This window comes from Cervus canadensis, chromosome 13 (genome assembly GCF_019320065.1).
Source record: "Cervus canadensis isolate Bull #8, Minnesota chromosome 13, ASM1932006v1, whole genome shotgun sequence".
NCBI lineage: Eukaryota > Metazoa > Chordata > Mammalia > Artiodactyla > Cervidae > Cervus > Cervus canadensis.
The window spans coordinates 18,876,698-18,901,575 of NC_057398.1; the positions used below are offsets into that span (position 1 = coordinate 18,876,698).

At 35.9% G+C, this 24,878-nt stretch overlaps 1 protein-coding gene across 4 annotated transcripts in view; it reads right to left on the reverse strand.

Annotated features, from left to right (window-relative positions):
- The window catches only part of CEP350 (centrosomal protein 350), a 155,555-nt gene that overhangs the window by 115,381 nt on the left and 15,296 nt on the right, over window positions 1-24,878 (reverse strand). For 2 of the 4 annotated variants that reach the window (XM_043484573.1, XM_043484576.1), the window contains exons 2-7: window positions 18,877-18,962; window positions 17,804-17,850; window positions 14,344-14,458; window positions 11,940-12,099; window positions 6,991-7,613; window positions 3,054-3,167 (exon numbers count right to left, since the gene is read on the reverse strand). In XM_043484573.1, coding sequence (XP_043340508.1) covers window positions 3,054-3,167; window positions 6,991-7,613; window positions 11,940-12,099; window positions 14,344-14,458; window positions 17,804-17,850; window positions 18,877-18,949 — 1,132 coding nt within the window. In that variant the 5' untranslated portion in view covers window positions 18,950-18,962. The remainder of the gene's footprint in view (window positions 1-3,053; window positions 3,168-6,990; window positions 7,614-11,939; window positions 12,100-14,343; window positions 14,459-17,803; window positions 17,851-18,876; window positions 18,963-24,878) is intronic. The other 2 variants (XM_043484574.1, XM_043484575.1) reach the window with 2 other exon arrangements.

A 24,878-nucleotide genomic window follows, 5' to 3' on the forward strand; every position in this document is an offset into this window, starting at 1 on the left:
TTCAGAGACCCTGAGGCAGAAGCATACTTAGTGTCTAAGAAATAGCAAGGAAATCAATGTGAATAAAGTGAAGAAAGAGAAAAGCAGTAAGAGTTAGGGTCAAGAGACATAACTGAGAGCCAGATTACATAGGGCTTTATAGGTCATTGTGAGAACTTCAGGTTTATTCAAGAATAGGATGAGAAATTTTTGAGCAAAGGAGTGACATGACCTAAATGATATTTTAACAAGCTTACTCTGATAGCTATGATGAGAACAGATTCATTAGAAGAGCAGAAGCAGGGTAACCAGTTAGAAGGCTACTACAGTAATCTAGCCAGGAGACTGACAGTGGATGGCTTGAACCTAGGTGGTAAGTGAAGGTGATTACATTTTAGAGGTATTTCAGACAATTTAGATACAAGGTATGAGAGAAACAGAGGGATCAAGGATGACCAAGGATTTTGGACCTGAATAATCAGAAGGATAAGATTTACTCTCCAGTAAGATGGAGAGACTACCAGAGGAATAAGTTTAAGGGGTATACCATGACCTCATTTAGTTAGCCAGCTCCATTTTTGGATATGTTAAGCCTAAGAAATTTATTATACATCCAGGGGGAGGTGCAGAGTTAGCAGCTGGATATGAATCTGAATTCAGAGAAGTCTGGTCAGAGACATAAATCTGGGAAACATCAGCAGAGAATATTTAAAGTACTGAAACTCGATAAGCTTGCCTAGTTTGTATATGGATAAACAAAAATTTTAAAAAACAATAAAGTAAAAAGAAAGGGATGGAAGAGAAAAGAAAAACGAAAAAAGAAAAACAATGAGAAACACAGATCCAAGCACAGGGACCAGGACATGCCAATGTTCAGAGATACATAGTTGATAAGGAAAAAAAAGAACGAAAAAGAGCAGATAAACTTAGGAGGAAAACTAAACACTTATGGTATCATAGATAAAATTCCAAGTGAAGAATTTCAAAGATGAAGTGATTAGTGATATCCAACGTTTCTGAGAGAGACTTTATTTTGGGGGCTCCAAAATCACTGCAGATGGTGACTACAGCCATGAAATTAAAAGACACTGGCTCCTTGGAAGGAAAGTTATGACCAACCTAGACAGCACATTAAAAAGCAGAGACATTACTTTACCAACAAAGGCCCATCTAGTCAAAGCTATGGTTTTTCCAGTAGTCATGTATAGATATGAGAGTTGGACCATAAAGAAAGCTGAGAACCGAAGAATTGATGCTTCTGAATTGTGGTGTTGGAGAAGACTCTTAAAGAGTCCCTTGGACTGCAAGGAGATCCAACCAGTCCATCCTAAAAGAAATCAGTCCTGAATACTCACTGGAAGGACTGATGCTGAAGCTAAAACTCCAATACTCTGGCCACCTGATGCGAAGAGGTGACTCATTGGAAAAGACCCTGATGCTGGGAAAGATTGAAGGCAGAGGAGAAGGGGATGACAGAGGATGAGATGGTTGGATGGCATCACCAACTCAATGCACATGAGTTTGAGCAAGCTCTGGGAGCTGGTTATGGACAGGGAAGCCTAGAGTGCTGCAGTCCATGGGGTCACAAAGAGTTGGATACAAATGAGCGACTGAACCGAACTGAATGCTTCTGAGAGATCAAGCAGAATAACAAATGAGAATTACACACTGGATTTAGCAATGTGGAAGTCACTGATGACCTTGGTAACAGCAGTCCAGAGAAGTAGGAGCAAAAACCTAACAGAAAGGATTCAGGAGTAAAATGGAGGAGAAAAATTAGAGACTATGAAGATGAAGCAACTTTCTGAAGCTTCACTGTAAATAAAAGGAGAGAAACAAAGCAGAGTAGGGCCAAAAGAGGGGTTCTTTTATGATGGCCCAGATAACAGCATGTTATCAAACACTATGTTGATGGGCATGACCTCACAGAGAGGGAAAACTTGATGATGGGAAAGAGAAAACAGAGTCGTAGTAATGCCCTTAAACACACTACAGCAAATGGAATTTAATACAGAAGTAGATGGGTTTTGTTTAAGATAGAAGCAGCAGGAGAGATGACCCACCAAAAGAGAAGGCAAACTATAATAGGCAGACCTCTTTAAGAGTTCTTTGGCATACATCATTCCACTAGTCTTCTATGAAGCATATTACCATTCTTATTTTACAGATGAGAAAACCAAGGAAGAGAGTTTATGTAACACAGATAGTATGAAAAGGTAATTAAGAGTCAGAGTCAGAATTTGAATCCTTGTAAACTAATTCCAAAATCTGTGCTCTTAACTATTGTATTATATTTCCTTTTCATATGATAAAAAATTTCTGAAGATATTATTCCAAAAATAATAATAGGAAAATTGGACTGGACAGTTGATGCCATAATATTTATTAGCAGACTCTCTACTAGGGCTTACCAGAAAAATCTCAGGCTTTAGAGTCAGACTGAGTTGGTTTTAAACCTTGGCTTCAATTCTTAACTGCTCTATGTAACCATGGGAAAATTACTCCTTGAGTTTACACTTCGTCAACTGGAAAACATTCAGGAGACTAAGTAACCAGCAGCATCTTGCCCAAATCATACAAGGTTTCAATATAGTAATATTATATGTATGATCTTCCTATTTTCCTCTTCCAGTCTTCCATAAGTTCCTCCTATTTCCAATCCTCTAACACACATTATTCCCTTCCAATAATGTTCATTTTTCTTCCTGCTTTTTGCCCTCACATTAGTATCTTATCTGCTGCCCACCAAATTACTGACCATTTCAAAGATCTCAGAGGGCTAGTAAACTTCAACTAGACTGTTATATCTCCATCAAATCAGACAAGCCCACTCAGAAAGTCCCTTAGTTTAAAAATAGCCTAGTTTCTGTCTTTTCAGTTATATATGCTAATTTAACCCTGGAGCAAACCCTAGAAGCTAAGAGTCTTGTGACTGACAATATCACTACTTAAGTATACCATGCATTTAGAAATGGGAAATAACTTTAGTTTGGTGACAATTTTATGTTTCAGTATTGCAACTTAGGTAGTATGCATGATAAAACACTCAAAACCTAGGAACACTCTACTCTCACCTGCAAAGTGAAGTGCTAAGTCACGATACAGTTCTCTACTCATGTTTTGAAACTCAGCCTCCTGCCACACTTTCCCATCAGGTGTTCGAATCTTGGTCTCTGAAGGATTGAAGCCTAATATATAACCAACAATACAAAACATCCTTATCAATATTGCATTCAAAGTTTTGTTACATTCTTAATTTTAAGTGAAATAAATTAATATACTACAAAATTCACTCTTTTAAAGTGTACAACTCCCTGCTTTTTAGGATATTCAGATAGTTATACAACTATCATCATCATCTAATTGTAGAGCATTTTCATCACCCTGAAAAGTAACCCTGTACCCATTAGCAGTTGCTCCCCACACCACTCCCTCTATTCCCTGCCAACTACTCAACTATTTTCTATCTTTATAGATTTGCCTATTCTGGACATTTCCATATAAATAGAATCCTACAATGTATGGCCTTTTGTGTCTGGCTTCTTTCATTTAACTTTTATTGCTGAAGAATACTCCATTGTACAGATATATCAATGTTTGCTTATCCATTTACCAGTTGATGAACATCTGGGCTGTTTCTACTTTTTGGCTATTATGAATAATGTCGTTATAAACATATATGCACAAGGATGTGTGTAAATATACCTTTTTCAATTCCCTTGGGTAGTATATCTAGGAGTGGAATTGCTGGGTCATATGGTAACTCTTATGTTGAACTTGTTAAGGAACTGTCAAGATGTTTTCTAAAGAAGCTGTACCATTTTACATTTTTACCAGCAATTTCTCCATATCCTCACTTGTTATTGTCTTTTTTTATTATAGTCACCCTCATAGGTATGAAATGGTATCTCACTGTGGTTTTGATTTGTGCATCCCTAACAATTAAATGTTGAACAGCTTTATAAGCTTTTAAAAGAGGAATGCATCATGAGCTATACCACATAATGTGTTAACAAGTCCTGTTTGGAAAGTAAGCTTCAGTTAAACAAAACAATATGCATTTGTTCAAAAAGACTAGAAATGGAGAAGCACCAATTAAATGGTAAAAGAATGTCAATCATAAATTATGGATATCAGAGAAACAAACTACCTTTTCAAGTCTGAGGAGAAACAACAACACTCACTCTTCTTTTCTTTGAAGACAGGCATTAATCACTACCATCTGTCTGATTTTGCCTATGGCTGAACAAATGGACAAGCTTCTGTCTACACAGACAAAATCAGACAACCAAAGTGTGGAAAACAGTTCCTTAGAACATACTTGTTCAATTTCTCAACAAACATTACACATATGCTATTTCCTAGAAATTATCATTCTAATTTCCTACTTCAAATTTATCACTACTCCTTAAGAAATACACTAAACTTAAAATGTTACTGTACAAAAAAAGATAAAGTAATGAATATGGATGATAACCAGAACAGTAAAAAGATTTGTATTTTCAACTGGGCTCAACTTACCAAAGAACTGCCATGAAATATTTTGTAAAAATTAAATCAATTTAATGGAGTCAAAAATTGGTAAAAGCACTTTAAAAGTGCTAGATAAAATGTTACTGGTAAAATAATTACACGTCTAATAGAAAATAATCTATTCAGCTCTTATGACAACAGCATAAGCTTAATTTTACCTGAAATTTGTACCGCGGGGCACACACAACTATGCTTATAGCTATATAAACATAAAGTTTATAAACATAGTGTTTAGTCTATTGCAAACTACAGTTTATAACAAGAAAGCATGGCAATTCCATGTAAACCTATCTTCCTCCCAACATTTCTTACCCTCATTCCATCTCTCTACATTCAACCTTATCATTTTTATTTCTCTTTTCTTTAGGAAATATTTATCTTTATGGGAGCCTTTCTTTATATCTGCATCTTTACTTATAAATTAACTTTAAGCAGCTTTCAGTATCTACATCAGTTTCTGTTTCCCAGTTTTTATATCCATTCTCTTTGTGCACATTTTTTCTAATTGAATTTATTGAATAGAATAAAAAATTTACTGTGCATCTGTGTCCAAGACACTGTACTAAGCTTTGAAATAAAATACAGATGATAAATATAGGCTCTTAACCTTCTTGGGCATTTACCAGAAAGAAAAAGATATGTAAACCACTAAGTATAAAACAAGAAAGAACCACTGTGTTCACTACTTCAAATTTTAAACATACACACATAAATGTAATGTGTTTAGAATGGGTTTCATATACTAACAACTATATAAAAAGACAAAGAAAAATCTCCTTCTCTCTTTTCTCTCTCTCTCATTTGTGTAAGAGAAAATTATCTCTGGAATGATACATAAATTGTTAAGACAAGTAACCTCCAGAAAGGGGACCAGGTGACTGGAGCACAAGAATGACACAGGTTTTCAATGTAGGTCTTTTTCATCTTTTCAACTGCAAATCAAGTGAATTTATTAAGCATTTAAACAAATGAAATTAAAATGTCACTTTAGAATACAGTATATTAAGATACGTTTAATTTACACTGACAAAATGTTAGCAGAAAAACAGTTCTTCACTGTTGGAAAAGATAAATCCACTGCTCAGGATACCACTGGAAACCATATTGTTATGATTTCTGAAATGAATACTATATTTCATTAGTTAACCTCATAAAAGTTACATTCATAATATATTTTAATACAGAAACTAAAGTATTAAAACTAGTGATAAAAGGAATATACAAAATCTAGTCACTACTCAAAGTCATACTTGAGATTTTCACTCTGATTCTTTAAGGTTGCTTTCTTTTCTTAATTTTTAGATTTTTATAAATTATTAAATAAAACACAGATTCAAATCAACCATCTCAACTCTGCCTTAGTGGAAGAACTTTTGAAACTGCAGACTTTGACTTCTAGAATGAACAAACCTTAAAGGTACAATCTGCATTTAATGAGTCTGATATAAATATAGCCAAAGTTTTGTATAATCACTATCTTAGAACCAGCAAGAACTTCTGACCCCATTATTCGCTAATTGCTCTGTCAGCAATATGGACAATTTCTACATGGCACACAACTTGAAGGATAAGAAAGAATTTTATTCAGAGAACTACCCACAATTTTATCATAAATTATCTAGAATAAAATGCTAATTATCTATCTTTAATTCATAATGAATATTACTAGCAAAACATATCACAAAAAAACTGATAAACTGTTCAAACTGTAGATAGTTAAGTTTGTTCTGTTAAAATTAACAGAATAAACCAATCTTGATTATATTTTGCTTTTCATACATTTATAAATACTGAACTTGAAAAAATATCCGCAAAAAAAAGGCCAGGATGGTAGGAACTTGAAGACAAAAGTCTAACAGAGTAACCTCATCAATGAATCAAAATTTTACATAGATGACCCTGACCCTGTGAAAATAATTTCAGGAACATAAAAATGCAAACTACTAAAACCGCCATATATAAAAACTTGAGTAGGGTTGAAAGCAGAAATTCTCTCTGAAAAGCATCTTCTCAATGGAAATCTGATTTACTGTTTTCTTAAACATGGAGAAAACCCCTGTCAAAATTCTAAGGTTAACTAAACAGGATCAAAATGTCAGTGCCAAGATATTCTGTAACCAAATATTAACTAGCGTGAACCATCTTTCAAACATTGCTTCTGAAAGAATTTCTAATAACAATCAAAATACAATGGCAGAATAAGAGCAATATTCTTTCAGTTCTCTGAAATTTATACTAATTTTTATTTTCTCTTTTGTTCAACTTATTAAAGGTTCACATGGTAGGTCTCAAACTAAAAGAACCTCTTAAGGCATCTGAATCTGCATTTTTAGCATGCACTTTGAATTAGTTTTTTTATGCATTTGATTTGAGAATCACCCCCTATTCTAAAGATGATCCTCTCTACTCGAATACATCCTAGGGAAACAGGGAGACAAGGAGGCTGGAAAAGAGAAGATGCAAACACTGATTACAAACCTTTATATGCTGGAGCAGGCGGTGCTGTTGCCACTTTCCTGACTTTTGCTGTCACTGAGCCATCAACATTAACAACCATTACTGGATGGTCAATATGACCCAGATTCTGGCCCTGGCCATTTGTTTCTTCTGAGTGTTCCCACTGTTTCCTAATCCGTTCCTTGAGTTTTTCCAGTTTGACATCATGTTGTCGTCGCTTCAGGATATCTAATCTTTGGGAATTACAAGTACTAGTAGAAGACGGAGAAGAGTCAGTTAACCATAACACTTTTGAATCAATGTTATGGCCCATGTTACACACAGAAGACTTCAAAGTGTTCTCATTTCCTTTTGTTCTATTAGGTTTTTCTTCATCACTTCTCACTGCAGCTGCCACCTTAATCAAACATTCAGAATTTTGCAATGCATCAATTGTCGGTCGATCGTTTAGAAACCTAACAACTGTATCATCGACGGCAGATGATCGGGAGCTCTCAAAATCACAGCAAAGTGTATTCCGATCTTCTCGACTGCACATCAACCGCTTCCCACTCTCAGGCTTCTCTTCATTAACATCCACACAATATACATGCTTTGACTCTAAATGGCTGGGACTTGTACTGGATGGTGTGCCATGGACTTCCCTATTATTAAAGAAATAATAAGCTTTAAATAAAGAATACAAAAACCAGTCATACAAACTGAATGGAGAACTCTTAAGTAAACATTAGAGACCCCAAAACCTAAACACTCTAGTAGGTTAGAAATAACAAGATAATCATTACTACTATTAAAATTCAATGTTCAATGCCTCCTGGGTATCACAGGTTAGATTATGGCAAATAATCTAAATCATAATGTGCATATTATAAAATAAAAACTATGCAAAAGATGCATGCAGAGATTTCCTTAAGAACCCCAGAAAGCAGAATTACAATCTCACTTTGGATATTCACTTGACACTTACTACCAAAATGTACATCTTACTTCTCCATAAAATCTTAAGAACTAGGGGGAAAAGTTCTCAAATTTCGGCATTTCATATATATAACTTCTAAATAGTGTATGAAATTAACAAATAGACTGGGAGTAGAAATAAAGTGGAAGTACAATAAACATTCACCTCCAAATAAATGTGGTTATTAGTAAATTTAAATCTCTCTGAACTACAGACAACTTTTTTGGCAGCTTCAAATTATGTAAAGCATGTCTAGAAATTCCAGAGTAGGCAAAGAAGACTGGACACAGCCAAAGCACACATCACAAAGTCCATGTTCTCTACTCACAACAACACTAGCAAAAGTATTCCTTCAGAAACTATTTCGATTTTATGTATCATTCTAGTAAGTTATATTTTAGAAACAGAAGCAGTTATTAAAAGGGATATTAATGAAGACAAGCCTCAGCAGTAGGAAGAAGACATGAAAAACTACCTAACAAAATTATAAAAACAGACATAACAATCTGGATCTCCAAGTTCTGAAAGAGTAGACATTTGCCACATGTGGCAACTGAGCACTTGAATGTGCTTAATCCAAACGGAGATGTGCTGTAATGTAAATTACATACCAGATTCTAAAAAATTAAAAAATAAAGACCATAAAACATCTTTGGGTATGTGCATATGACTACTAAAAATATTTAAATTACATATGTGTGGTTCACTTTAATGATGCCATTGTATATTACTGATCTAAATCTTTCACTTCAGGCATAAAACTCTAAATATCACAAAAATTATTAAATTCATGACTCTATTACAGCAAAATATGGTAATTTTGCAGCTATCATGAGTGCACGAGTGTGTGCATTTTTCTAAGGAGACAGTCTATAGCTTTCATCAGATTCTCACTGGGGTCCATGACTCAAAAAACATTAGACCCTCTTCTAAGGGGCTGATTATTAAATAAGATGGGGGCTGAGAACTGAGTTCTGCAGCTTCCACTAGAGATCAAGACTAAATTCAGTTATTTTCACTATCTCAACCAGACTGCAACAACTCACTGTTGAAATGATTAAGGTCTAAAATCAGCATATGCAGAGAATAAAATAGGAACCCCTGGTGGCTCAGCAGTAAAGAACCCACCTGCCAATGCAGGAGATGTGGTTCTATGCCTGGGTCAGGAAGATGCCTTGGAGAAGGAAATGGCAACCTACTCCACTATTCTTGCCTGGGAAATCCCACAGACGGAGAAGCCTAGCAAGCTATAGTCCATGGGATCGCAGAGTCAGCCACAACTTAGCGACTGAACAACAAGAGAAGAAAATAAAGTTTAAATTGGTAGTTTACCTACATGTCTTAATCATAAGGGAAGGACAATTAACCAAAAAAAGTAAAGTAGGGACTGCCCTCATAGGCCAATGGCTAAGACTCTGCATTCTCAATGAAGGGGGCCAGGTTCCATCCCCGGTCAGGGAACTAGATCCCACATGCTGCAACTAAAGATCTCAGCATGCCACAACTAAGACCCAGCAGAGCCAAATTAGACAGATCAAAATAAATGAACTTTTTTTAAAAAAAAGTAATTTCACACAGTCTTTCACTCACTCACTCATTAAATATCTACCATGAATAAAGATGTTCACTATGCAATTCTTTCAACTTTTCTATAAATATGAAAATTATCATAAATATCTACAGAATATTTAGCTAAATGACAAGCATTAAGATAATGGTTTGGGAATGAGACAGATTTGTAGTTTTACATAAAGTAATGTAATGAGTACACATTTAATCAAAATACAATGCAACATGAAAATGCTCCAAAAGAGGAAGCACAGGTGATACTAAGTCGATTCAGTCGTGTCCGACTCCTTATGTCCCCATGGACTACAGCCTGCCAGGCTCCTCTGTCCATAGGATTCTCCAGGCAAGAATACTGAAGTGGGATCTCCCTGACCCAGGGATCGAACCTGAGTCTCTTCTGTCCCCTGCATTAGCAAGCAGGTTCTTTACCACTTAGTGCCACCTGGGAAGCACAGAGGAAGGGTCGAATAAGCTAGGGAATGAAATGAGCAGTGTTTCATACAGAAGGTGATAAAAGGTGAGTTTTAGATGATGAATGGATGGCCAGGTGAAGGGTGTTCTATTCACAGCTATCCTATGGGTATTTGTTTCTTTTCTTAAAAGATACATAATTACACAATTTTAAATGTGAGGTAGTATTATTTACAGAAAGAATATTAGAATAGTAATAGTAATTTAGTTTCAATTCTGATAGTGATTATGTTTCTAGGCATCTCATTATTCTTTTAAATTTCCCCTTTCTCCTTTTTCTAAACTATGCACTTGTACCCAGATTAAGTCCCTGGCCTCTTCTCTATTTATTTTTTTCACTTTTATCACTTCAATGCTACTGACAACTCCCATATTTATATTCACAGCACTGACTTTTCCACACACATTCCTACCTAAACATCCAACTGCCGACTGAATATTTTCACCTAGATATTTCAAAATTGCATCAAATGGAACACACTGAAAATCAAATCCATAATGTACCTCTGCATGCTTGCGTGCTAAGTTGCTTGTGTCCAACTCTTTGTGACCCTATGGACTGTAGCCCACAGGCTCCTCTGTCCATGGGATTCCCCAGGCAAAAATACTGGAGTGGATTGCCATGCCCTCCTCCAGGGGATCTTCCCAACCCAGGGAATGAACCCACGTCACCTGCAGCTCCTGCATTACAGGCAGATAGATTCTTTACCACTGAGCCACCAGGGAAGCATAATTCACCTTCATCACCCAAATTTTTTATCTCAAATATAAGATGTGAGAGTTGGACCATAAAGAAGGTTGAGTGCTGAAGAACTGACGCTTTTGAACTGTGGTGTTGGAGACTACTCTTTTGAGAGTCCCTTGCACAACTAGGAGATCAAACCATTCAATCCTAAAGGAAATCAACCCTGAATATTCATTGGAAGGACTGATACTGAATGCCACCTGATGTGAAGAACCAACTCACTGGAAAAGATCCTGATGCTGGGAACGATTGAGGGCAAGAGGAGAATGGGGCAATAGAGGATGAGATTGTTGGAAGGCATCACTGAATCAATGGACATGAGCTTGAGCAAACTTGGGGAGATAGTGAAGGACAGGGAAGCCTGGATGCAGTTGATGAGGTCGCAAAGAGTCAGACATGACTTAGCAACTGAAGAATGGCAAGTATAAAAACTAAGTACTTCCAAAAAAAAAAAAAAAAACTAAGTACTTCCAAGCACTATTATTGTTAAACTCCTTAATTTATTTATTGACACTTTAAAATACTAAAAAATGATTATAAATGACACAAGGAACTATAAGTTTCAGTGTCTATTAATACTATTTGCTATCCTAACAGCAAGAACATATTTCTATCAGTAGTTAAAATGTCCCTCAAATACAAAACTCTTTAATTTTATCTGCTGAATATCCTAAATTAGCTAACAAAAATGCAAAGCATTTTTATACTTATTATTCATATATTAAAATTAACTTATTAATTAAAATTCAAGATTCATCAATCTTGAACATCTAACTAAATTGTTTAAATGAGCCACTGGCAACAGAGTCAAACAATAAACCAACTCACATTGTCATAAGGAAGAAATTTTAGGTAACCGTCCAACTCAAAAAAGAGAAGAAAACTAAACTATGTGAAGACCACTATGTAGAACACCCAATCTGAGATATAAGGGAGAAGAAAGCCATACTTCCAGAAACTGAATAATTTGTTTGTAGGAAACATATTACAATGGAGTGGTCTGAAGCAAATATTACTACTTCCCCCCAAATATTCAATCTGTAAAAGAACAGAAAGTTAGCATTTCATAATATAAAAGATTTTGCTTTACCTTTTTGGAAAATGGAAAAGGTAATAATACTAGATTCAGAGTGTGATGAAAAACTGAGAAAATAAACTATAATATTAGTACAAATACTACAGGTTAACTCCATAGATAATTAAAAAAAAAAAGAAATCCACACTAACCTGTAAGAAACCAAAGGGTCACGAAACTCCACACGATTAATTTTTTTTACATTACTCTCCAGGGTGGTAGCTCTGAGAGGACTACGAGATTTCTCTTTTTGTGATTTAGAAAATTTGGAGGCTGGAGCATTAACCCAAGAATCATCCAGGTATCTACCATCTGAAGAAAAAGGAAATCTATGAAAACACATGATATAAAATACAACTGTCTCTGAACATAGCTAGCATTTAAGAAAATAACTTAGGTATCTTATTGTTTCTGGACTCTCAAGCTGATATCATGCAAGTAGATCAAAAAAATTCAGGTTATATTATTACAGTAATTCAACCTATAGAGAAAGACTGCATTCTAAGCAAACAACACAAAGAAAACCTCTAAATAAAAAATTCTTTTGTCAAAGGCTCTCACTTCAAAAAAGATGCATCAGATAAAACCCAACAGACTCACAGATTAATAAAAAAGAATCACAGTTTCAGTTAATCTGGTTTATTTCACTAATTATGCAACCACAAAATTAAATATATGAAAGGTAACCAAAGAAAATACTGTCAATTTATGATAGTATTTATAATACAAATATTCTAATTTTGATCATAAATCCCAATCAAAAAAACAAAAGTCTTAAGTCAATTAAATTTCAAACTGAAATACCTGTGAATTTTTTTTTAAAAAAGGACATATATAACCCTAAAGGCTCAAAATCAAATTCTCACTAACAAATGAAAACTCGCTGCCAAAGGTGATGCTGTGGTGCTAAGTCCCTGATCAAAAGATGATGAAATTTCATTAGGTCCCATTTGTTTAGTTTTGCTTTTATTTCCAATATTCTGGGAGGTGGGTCATAGAGGATCTTGCTGTGATTTATGTCGGAGAGTGTTTTGCCTATGTTCTCCTCTATGAGTTTTATAGTTTCTGGTCTTACATTTAGATCTTTAATCCATTGTTGAGTTTTATTTTTGTGTATGGTGTTAGAAAGTGGCTCTATGACCCACCTCCCCAAAATTGGAAATAAAAGCAAAACTAAACAAATGGGATTCTAATGAAACTTAAAAGCTTTTGCACTACAAAGGAAACTATAAGCAAGGTGAAAAGACAGCCTTCAGAATGGGAGAAAATAAGAGCAAATGAAGCAACTGACAAAGAATTAATCTCAAAAAATATACAAGCAACTCCTGCAGCTCAATTCCAGAAAAATAAATGACCCAATCAAAAAATGGGCCAAAGAACTAAACAGACATTTCTCCAAAGAAGACATACAGATGGCTAACAAACACATGAAAAGATGCTCAACATCACTCACCATCAGAGAAATGCAAAATCAAAACCACAATGAGGTACCATTACACACCAGTCAGGATGGCTGCTATCCAAAAGTCTACAAGCATAAATGCTGGAGAGGGTGTGGAGAAAAGGGAACCCTCTTACACTGTTGGTGGCGAATGCAAACTTAGACAGCCACTTATGGAAAACAGTGTGGAGCATTTCTTAAAAAACTGGAAATAGAACTGCAGATGACCCAGCAATTCCCACTTCTGGGCATACCACACTTGAGGGGAAACCATGATAATGAAGAGACACGTGCACCCCAATGTTCATCGCAGCACTGTTTATAATAGCCAGGACATGGAAGCAACCTAGATGCCCATCAGCAGATGAATGGATAAGGAAGCTGTGGTACATATACACCATGGAATATTACTCAGCCATTAAAAAGAATTCATTTGAATCAGTTCTAATGAGATGGATGAAACTGGAGCCATTATACAGAGTGAAGTAAGCCAGAAAGATAAAGAACATACAGCCATACTAACACCATATATATGGAATTTAAAAGTGATAACGATAACCCTATATCGCGGCAAATAGTCAGAAAAGAGACACAGAAAATAAGAAACCAGACTTTTGAACTTTGTGGGAGAATGTTGGGAGTGGGAATTTCAAAAAGAAACCAGCACTATGTAGTGAGTGTACTATCTATGGACTAGCACAACAACTCTCTTCTCGAGCGCGAGTGAGCGAGAGTTCCGGGCTCGAGGATGCAGCCTACTCCGCAGCTGGGAAGACCCAGAGAATCGGGTTGAGAGGGAGGTGGGAGGGGGGATGGATTGGATACCATGTAAATCCATGGCTGATTCAATATCCAATGTTATGGACAAACCCACTTGGAAAAAAAAAAAAAAAAAAAAAAAAAAAAAAGATGGTGAAAACGTCGTCTACAGTCACTGAATATGAGGCTGCTTCATAACTGCTCAGTACCAAAGGAAAAAAACTAAATGCTGATTAAGCATCTAGTCTCTGACAAAAGAACAAGGAAATATATGGAATTATATCGAGAAATTAAACTGAAATACCAAAAATTCATATTTAATATATTTGTATCTTTGGAAGTCGCCTCATACATACCTTTTCTACTGATTTTTCTGATAGCACTCGCAGAAGATTTCTTGGTATCCATGACAGAATCAAACACAGCTGTACTCGTAGGGGCTACTTCCAATTTGTTTTCAATGTGTCTCAGCTAAAGTTTAAACACCATCAAAACAAATAGGTTAATTCTATTCTAAATCAGCTACCATCAATTTAATTACTTATATTGTCCAACAACTTTCTCTAAAGGAGAAAAAACTTAGGAATGCTTTATTTTAACTAAAAACAATAGTTTTTCTATTATTTACTACCTAAGCAATTGGCCAATGCTGCCCAAATCTGGACACAAAAATCAAAATGTCTATAGAATACCAAGAGTTTTCTATTTGATCTGTTGATGTATTTTTTTAATTGTTGAGTTTTTTAAAAGCAGTAAATTTTCTGATATTGTATGTTGCATATCACTATGCTACATATTTTGCTACATATTTTGTGTGTTTCTACATATTTTATGTGTTTTACATGCAAAAAATGAGGAAAGAACAATTCCTCTAGACTAAAATTTAGGATTATTTAAAGTCACTTTTTATCATTTTATATCTACAAAGTAAGTTTCACAATAAGGACAAAGTTAATAAGATAAAATTCAGGTTTCCAAGCACTACAGTTAAGTCGACTTTTGATATAACCATCAATGACTTTAAAAAGTATTTTCTCCTAAATTCCTACAGGAGAAAACTTGAAGAAAACAGAAAAAAGTAGAAAAAAATAAAATTAATCAAAATTCCAAAATTCCACCAAAAAGAGATAAAAACTTTGTGTAAAATTCTGATTTATCTTCTTTCAGATTTTTCCAGTACAGTGTACTCACAAAATTGGAATAATCCTTTATATATTAACAGTTCTTTATCAGACTGTCCCCCCATTTATGAACCATTGGTCACCCCTAAAAATTATTTTTAAAAACTCAATAATTTTTTAAAAAAAACTATTAACAACTCAGCTCTAAGCTAGCTTAGCTCTAAATTTAATTGGTGATAAAAACTATTCTTACATTATAAATGTACAATGCTCATGGAGAATATATGCTGATTGCTACATTCATGGACCCAAAATCTGACTCTGCATTATGACCAAATCTAGGTTATAGTACCTTTTCCAGATTGACCTTCAAATCAATTCAAAAGATTTTAGGACAAAGTATCAAATTTACACAGTTAAGAAATAGATGACTTGAATTCTGGTAGAATACAAAACAAACAAATAGATAGAACAAATAGATAAATATACATACATACACACACATACATATATAAGGTCGGTGCAAACATAACTACAGTCCAGACTGTGACTTTTTAAAAATAATTTTATTTATTTATTTTTGTCTGTCATGGGTCTTCATTGCTGTGTGGGCTTGAGCCTCTAGTTGCCAAGAGCGGGGGCTCCTCTCCAGCTGTGGTGTGTGGGCTTCTCATTCCGGTGGCTTCTCCTGTTGGGAAGCGCAGGCTCTAGGCCATGAGGGCTTCAGCAGTCGTGGTTCCCAGGCTCTCAAACTCAGCTGCTGCGCTCTGCAGCACGTGGAATCGTCGTGGACCAGGGACCACACCTGTGTCTCCTGCACTGGCAAGTGAGTTCTTTACCACTAACCCAACAGGGCAGCCGCAGACTGCGAAGTTTAGACCATTATAACTAGGCTCAAACACATCTTTATTAATCAAAATAGGAACCATAACAATCAACACATTTTTGCCAATGAGAAGTTTATTTCTGTAGCATAAAAATTTATGCTTCAGGATTCAACAAACTCTTAAGAAGCATTTTCTGCATCCTGCTGGCTGTGGAAGCATTTTCCCTGAAAAAAGTTGTTGGGATACTTGAAGAAGTAGTAGTTGGTTGGCAAGAGGTCAGGTAAATATCTGGATGAGGCAAAACTTTGTAGCCCAATCCATTCAACTTTTGAAGTGCTGGTTGTTCGACATGCAGTTGGGCGCTGTCATGGAGAAAAATTAGGCCCTTTCTGTTAACCAATACCAGCTGCAGGTGTTGCAATTTTGGGTGCATCTTGTCGGTTTTCTGAGCATACTTCTCAGAGGCAGTGGTTTCATTGGGATTCAGAGAGCTGCAGCGGATGAGACGGGCAGCAGACCACCACACAGTGACAAGGGCCTTTTACTGGTGCAAGTCTGGCTCAGCGTGGGGCTTTGGAGCTGCTTCTCGGTCCAACCACTCAGCTGGTTGTCATATAAAATCCACTTTGTGTCGCATGGCACAGTCTGATTGAGAAACGGTTCACGGATGTTGTATAGAGTAAGAGAAGACACTTCAAAATGGCGATTTTTTTTATTTCTAGTCAGCTCACGAGGCATCCACTTATAGAGCTTTTTCACCTTTCCAATTTGCTTCAAATGCTGCACGACTGTAGAATGGTCAACACTGAGTTCTTCAGCGACTTCTCGCATAGTTATATAAGGATCAATCCGATGATGGCTCTCAATTAGTCCTGTTAATTTCTGATGGCCAGCCACTATGCTCCTTTATCTTCAAGCTTCTCGTCTACTTTTTTCAGAACTTCTTGAACTACCATGACACTGTGCATTTGTTAGCAGTTCTTGGTCCAAAAGCATTGTTGTTGACAGTTGTCTCTGTTGCTTCAAATGACTCATTCTGAACTCAAATAAGAAAATCACTCAAATCTACTTTTTGTCTAACATCATTTCCATAGTCTAAAATAAATATAAAATAAGCAGCAAGTAATAAAAGTCATTAGCAAAAAAAAGGTAAGAAATGTGCATTAAAATGATGTATAATATAACCACATTTAGAGTATATTCCAATATCAAATGGCAAATTTCAATAATGCAAAAACCACAATTACTTTTGTACCAACCTGATATAAGAAGAGCAATTTGCCTAGAGAGCAAATGAAAAAGAAAGGTCTCTCTTTAAAGAGCTATGTATCACTTGAAAAATCTGGATTCCTAAACTCCAGACAAGACTGGACAGAATATAAATAAGAACGGTGGCCCATAATCATTCTTCTTCAGCAGTGCTAAGAGAAAACAGCCTGTTACTGCCACAAAAAACCAGCAGGTGACTCACAGTCCACTCAAGGAAAAGCTGTCCCTTTCATATCCGCTCTATGAAGCTTCCCACGTAGATACAGTCCTACCATCTCTAATAAATCCTACATTTTAAATCTTAATATCAACATACCAACTGAGTAAATTTATTAAAGCAGAATAAATAACACAAAATAGTTTAACATTTTATATGCCATAGTGTTAATGTTTCTGATACTTAATGTCCTAATTACTGCTTTACTATCTAATAGTTGTCACTAATTTTCATTTTGTAACATAGTATATAACTTTTCATATTGAAAAGTTTAACTATTTTCTCATTAAAAAAAGCACTATAGAAAAGAATTTTAATCTACTCAATCATAACAGAAAATTTTACACTATAAGGAAATAAATGGAACCTATTAATTACTTACAGCAGCCTTGGTCTGAGAAAGTGCATCCCATGGTGCGGTTATATCTGCTGGGCAACATTAATATTTATTGAATTAGGATCTCTGAAGCAGACCTTGAAACCTGCATTTTAATAAGCTCCCAAATGCACTCAAAAGTTTGAGAACCACTTTATTAGGCAGAACTATTCTCCAGCAAGTGCTTTATTACATTGAGCCAAAATATGATTCTTCTCCCATCCTGTAAAGCCTAGCTTCCTAATACACGGTTTAGAGCTGTATTAGGCACTGATCCCCCTAGGACACTGATCCCGTAGGACAACTAGACTAACACCCCCCTCTACATCTCCAACAATAAGCAGTATCCTCAGTTTATCCCAATGAGCTGAACAAATACACTGTTAAGTACCATGCTGCATTTCGTATTATGGTATGAGAGAGATCAGAAAACTACTCCAGACTTCAACCTACTAGTAGAAACAAAGGTAATATCTATTCATTCTTTCAGACAATAGCCCTTCAAAGAGTATATAGTCAAGGAGTCTACATATTTCCCCTGAGTCAGTGTTCTCTAGGATAAATATTTTCATCTCCTCTAAATGCTCCTCATGTGACATGAGTTCCAGGTCCCTCACGAACCCAATTATCTTGCTCCAGATGTACTCATTTGTCAAAGTCCCTCAAAAATATCAAGTCCTAAATTAAAGTTACCCCCATGCATCACTAAAAACAAGAAGTTCAATAAGACTATAATTTTTTTATCTGTGCACTACAGGTCTATAACTATACTGGGAGCTATATAGTATCATTTATTGACATTAAGTCAGAATTTATTATAAGATATTATATATAACTAATTTTACATATACTGATTCTTTTTTAAAAAAGAATGTATTGCTTTACAAGGCAGTTTACTACTGCGTGCCTCTGAAAGTAAAGTATATCGTATATTTAAAATGAAACTGAATTTTAAAAAGCATTTATCCATTTGTTATAAATCAAAGCATATGGGTATTTTCATTTACTGAATAGCCCAAAATCTTAGGCACAGGACCTAAACAAAGCATTAAGTTCAGTTAAAAAAAAAAAAATCATACCTTGAATAGTATCCATGCTTTGAGAGTTCCTTGGATTTGGTAAAGGCACCTCTTTTGATTTGCTGCTCCTCATCCTGCCAATTTACCTGCAATCACATCATCAGCATTCACTGAAAATCAACATTATAATATCAGTGAAGAAAATGCCCTATCTTGCCTTTTGTGAAAGTCAAAAAAGAATTTTGTCATTTCTAAAAGTTATCTTTATATTCTCTTTTCAGTTCCTGATAATTTGATAACTTTATTTTTGCTTGGAAAACTAAACCATTAAAAATTATATCATAACCACCTCACACAAACTAGGATAGCTACTATCAAACCAACCAACAAACAAAAGTGTTAATGAAGATGTGAAGAAACTGTAACTCTTGTGCACTGTTCCTTGGAATGTAAAATGGTACAGCTGCTATGGAAAATAGCTCAGCAGTCCCTCAAAAATTTAAAGGAAAACTATCATATGGTTCAGCATAGAAGAGTTGAAAGCAGGGTCTTGAAGAGATATTTGTTCACAGCACTGCTCACAACAGTCAAAAGATGAAAGCAACCAAAGTGTCCATAAACAAATGAAAAAATAAGTAAAATGTAGTGTGGTGGCTCAGACGGTCAAAGCGTCTGCTTGCAGTGCGGGAGAACGGGGTTCGATCCCTGGGAGGGGAAGATCCCCTGGAGAAGGAAATGGCAACCCACTCCAGTACTCTTGCCTGGAAAATTCCATGGACGGAGGAACCTCGTAGGCTACAGGTCATGGGGTCGCAAAGAGTTGGACACGACTGAGCGACTTCACTTTCACTTTCAGTATATACATAAAACATTTATTATTCAGTCTTAAAGAGGTGGGATATTTTGACACATGCTACAATAAATGAACCTTGAGAACATTATGCTAGGTGAAATAAGCCAGTTACAAAGACAAATACTATATTATTCCACTTATGTGAGATACCTAGAATAGTCCAAATCATAGGAACGGAAAGTAAAATAGTGGCTGTGAGGGACCGGGGGAAGGGGAAAATAGGAAGCTATTGTTTAATGGGTATAGAGTTTCATTTCTGCAAGATGAAAGGAGTTCTAGAGATGGATGGTTATTATGACTGCATAACATTATTAGTGCATTTACTACCATCAAACTGAATCCTGGAAAATGGTTAATAAATTTTATGTTACATGTATGTCACCATAAAAAAACAAATTAAAAAGGGGAAAAAATTATATAATGACTCAAAGAGAAAGATCATGATCTACTCATGCTAATTAAACAGCTTGATGACAAAATTCTGTTGTAAAAGTCACATAAAAACACAGTTTGGAAAATGTAGAAGGGGAAAACTCATTCCTGCTCTCCAAATCTTAACACAATCATTAAGATCTCTTCTGTTCTTTTTACTTTTTTTTTTTTTTACTGTAATCACTATAATTTCAATTTTGTGTCCTATTTAAATGCTAGACATTTGAAGTGGTTTTAGAATACATCCACAAATTCTTTGATGCTCCTTTCTTCAAGAAGTGGAGTTTAACTTCCTCTCATTGGATGTAGGCTGGACTTACCGGTTCTCTTAACAAATCAAATGTGGTAGAAACGACGTGTGACTTTCAAAACTAAGTCACAAAGGGCACTGCCTGTTCTCTCTCAAGGATCCAGCTGCCATGTCATAAGGACAGTCAAAAAACCCTATGAAGAGATCCATGTGGCAAAAAAAAAATTAGGGTTCCTGCCTAGAGCCATATGAATGAGCCATCCTGGAAGTAATCCAACAAGAGATTATCAATACAATAATATGACTCATTTTCTCTATTATAAATAACACTGTAATGAAAATATCTGTGTATATGAAGGAAAGTTATAACCAACCTAGACAGCATATTAAAAAGCAGAGACATTACTTTGCCAACAAAGGTCCGTCTGGTCAAGGCTATGGTTTTTCCAGTGGTCATGTATGGATGTGAGAGTTGAACTGTGAAGAAAGCTGAGCATCGAAGAATTGATGCTTTTGAACTGTGGTGTTGGAGAAGACTCTTGAGAGTCCCTTGGACTGCAGGGAGATCCAACCAGTCCATCCTAAAGGACATAAGTCCTGAGTGTTCATTGGAAGGACTGATGCTGAAGCTGAAACTCCAATACTTTGGCCACCTCATGCGAAGAGTTCACTCACTGGAAAAGACCCTGATGCTGGAGGGATTGGGTGCAGGAGGAGAAGGGGACGACAGAGGATGAGACAGCTGGATGGCATAACCAATTCGATGGACATGAGTTTGAGTAAACTCTAGGAGCTGGTGACGGACAGGGAGGCCTGGCATGCTGTGATTCATGGGGTTGCAGAGTCGGACACGACTGAGCGACTGAACTGAACGGATATGAATGTTTGCTCATTTGGAAGATTGGGAATACATGTAAATCCATGGCTGATTCATATCAATGTATGACAAAACCCACTGGGAAAAAAAATAATAATAATAAAAAAATAAATAAATAAAAATAAAATAAAATCACAAAAAAAAAAAAGAACAGGAGCTACAAAGTATGCAAAAACTCAACTGAAGAATATACAGAACATACTACTCTAGAGATCCAATGTTGAACTGTTTTCCAATTTACAATAATATGAGCTGATCAATTTCATTAATATATTTTAATATTAACTATGCTTTTTACTTTTGTTGAATATTAAGGAATATTAATTATATTCCTTTTACGGAAGAAAATGGTCTTTCTTAAAAAACTTTTTATTTTGTATTGGGGTACAGCTGATTAACAATGTTGTGATAGTTTTAGGTGAACAGCAAAGGGACTCAGCCATATATATGCATGTATCCATTCTCCCCCAAACTGCCCTCCCATCCAGGCTGCCACATAGCATTCAGCAGAGTTCTATACAGTAGGTCCTTGTTGGTTATCCATTTTAAATAAAGCAGTGTGTACATGTCCATCTGGGCTTCCCAGGTGGTGCTAGTAAAGAATCCATCTGCTATTGTAGGAGACATGAGAGACATGGGTTTGATCCCTGGATCAGGAACATCTCTGGAGGAGGGCATGGCAACACACTCTGGTATTCTTGCCTAGAGAACCCCATGAACAGAGGAACCTTGCAGGCAAAGAGTCAGACACACACCTGAAGCAGCTTAGCACGCACACACGTACATGTCCATCCAAACTACCTATCTCTTCCTTCTTAACCCCTCCTTCCCCTGGGCAACCGTAAGTTTGTTTTCTAAACCTGTGCGTCTGTTTCTGTTTCATAAGTAAGTTCATTTGTACCAGAAAATGGTTTCTTTAATTTGAATTTAGTAGACTGCCTGAAGGACTAAACACTCTGCCATAGATCTTAATTTTAGTTCTTCATTTATGAACTATCTTTTCTTGTCCTTTGCCCATTAACCTACCAGGATATTAAAGTTTTTCTTATTGATTTGCTGAGTTCTTACATTATAAATAGTATATTAAACTTCTGTCATATTTGATAAAAATAATTTTCTTCAATGTCTGTAAAGGCAGTTCAATATTGTTTTTATTAAAGACGTTAATTTACATAAAAAAGGAAAAGCCTACCTACTAAGTACAAACATGAAAAACTAAAGGTATAATTTTTTTTATAATTAATTTTTAAGAGAGATACTTTTACCTATAATAAACAATCCTGATTTATAAATTTCTCAGGAAAAAACTTCAAAAACGTTCCAAAAATAAAAATTTTCTAAAAATAAAATTTTCATAGATTATACAATATGATTCTAAGAAAAGTCAATCTAGTTTTTTAAAAATAGAATAGTAAAAATTTTAAAATCAATAGGTATGCCAACAGTTAAAATTTTTATAACCATAAAAACTTTAATCAGAGCTACCAACATAGAATAATAAACTCACTTCAGTATCCTTCTCATAAAGATACTTTTGGTCTAGTTAAGTGTCAAATGATAACTAAACAAACATTCTGCTGCTGCTGCTGCTAAGTCACTTCAGTCGTGTCCGACTCTGTGCGACCCCATAGACGGCAGCCCACCAGGCTCCCCTGTCCATGGGATTTTCCAGGCAAGAGTACTGGAGTGGGTTGCCATTTCCTTCAATGAACGAAAGTGAAAAGTGAAAGTGAAGTTGCTCAGTCATGTCCGACTCTTAGCAACCCCATGGACTGCAGCCTACCAGGCTCCTCCGTCCATGGGATTTTCCAGGCAAGAGTACTGGAGTGGGTTGCCATTGCCTTCTCCGAAACAAACATGAACTATTCTATATTACTAAATAATCTGTCAATGACTAGACAAAAGTTTTCTTTGAGCAGACCTCACTTTAAAATAAATGCTAAAATATATAATAATGATCAATTTTCTAATGGGAAGCAGAAACAGATTAAATAATCAAAACCTGCATATACATCCAAAATCTCTATGCTTAAGAGCTAATGCCGATAAACCTGAGACAGTGGAGATCAGCAAAAAGAAAAGAATCTGCTTCAGGGATATCCCTGGTGGTACAGTGGTTAAGAATCAGCCTTCCAAGGCAGGGGATACAGGTTTAATCCCCGGTCAGGGAACTAAGATCCCATATGCTGCAGAGCAATTAAGCCTGTGCACCACAACTAGAGATGCCCCCATGCTCTAGGGCCCATGCTCTACAAATAGAGAAGCCTCTGCACACAGCAACTGGAGAAAGTCTGCGCACCACAACAAAGAGTGCAGCCAAGGGGGGAAAAAAAAAAAAAAGAATCTATCTGCTTCAATATAACAGCCCTATTAATAATCATCTTCAAAAGCAAATGACAATATAAAGAGTGTGACATTTATACAGAACTTCATCCTGTAAATACGTTACAGTATATTCACCACCTAACAATGAGAATGAACTAATCACAACTACATACAGCCAGACAGTTGGGCATCACAAACATGTTAAGTGAAGAATGCCAGAAACTAGTGTACACGCTGTATACATTTTATAAAACATCAAACAGGCAAAATTAACCTACTCTGATAGAACTGAGGATGGTCATTATGTATGCTTTCTTTTTTTCTTTCCTTATGTATGCTTTTGAGAGGAGGGTGACAAGAATTGGAGCAAGGAAGGGCTGAGGTACTAATAATACTGTTTACTGATTTGGCAAAATCAAATATACAAAAAAGATCTTCAAGACTAAGATAATCATGATGGTGAGATCACTCACCTAGATCCAGACATCCTGGAATGTGAAGTCAAGTGGGCCTTAGGAAGCATCACTACGAACAAAGCTAGTGGAGGTGATGGAATTCCAGTTGAGCTATTTCAAATCCTAAAAGATGATGCTGTGAAAGTGCTGCACTCAATATGTCAGCAAATTTGGAAAACTCAGCGGTGGCCACAGGACTGGAAAAGGTCAGTTTTCATTCCAATCCCAAAGAAAGGCAATGCCAAAGAATGCTCAAAATACCGCATAATTGCACTCATCTCACATGCTAGCAAAGTAATGCTCAAAATTCTCCAAGCTGGGCTTCAACAGTACATGAACCGTGAACTTCCAGATGTTCAAGGTGGATTGAGAAAAGGCGGAGGAACCAGAGATCAAATTTCCAACATCTGTTGGATCATCAAAAAAGAGAGTTCAAGAAAAACATCTATTTCTGCTTTATTGACTATGCCAAGGCCTTTGACTGTGTGGATCATAACAAACTGGAAAATTCTGAAAGCGATGGGAATACCAGACCACCTGACCTGCCTCCTGAGAAATCTCAATGCAGGTCAAGAAGCAACAGTTAGAAATGGACATGGAACAACAGAGTGGTTTCAAATAGGAAAAGGAGTATGTCAAGGATGTATATTGTCACCCTGCTTATTTAACTTATATGCAGAGTACATCATGAGACCTGCTGGACTGGATGAAGCACAAGCTGGAATCAAGACTGCCGGGAGAAATATCAATAACCTCAGATATGCAAATGACATCACCATTATGGCAGAAAGTGAAGAGAAACTAAAGAGCCTCTTGATTAAAGTGAAAGAGAAGAGTGAAAAAGTTGGCTTCAAACTCAACATTCAGAAA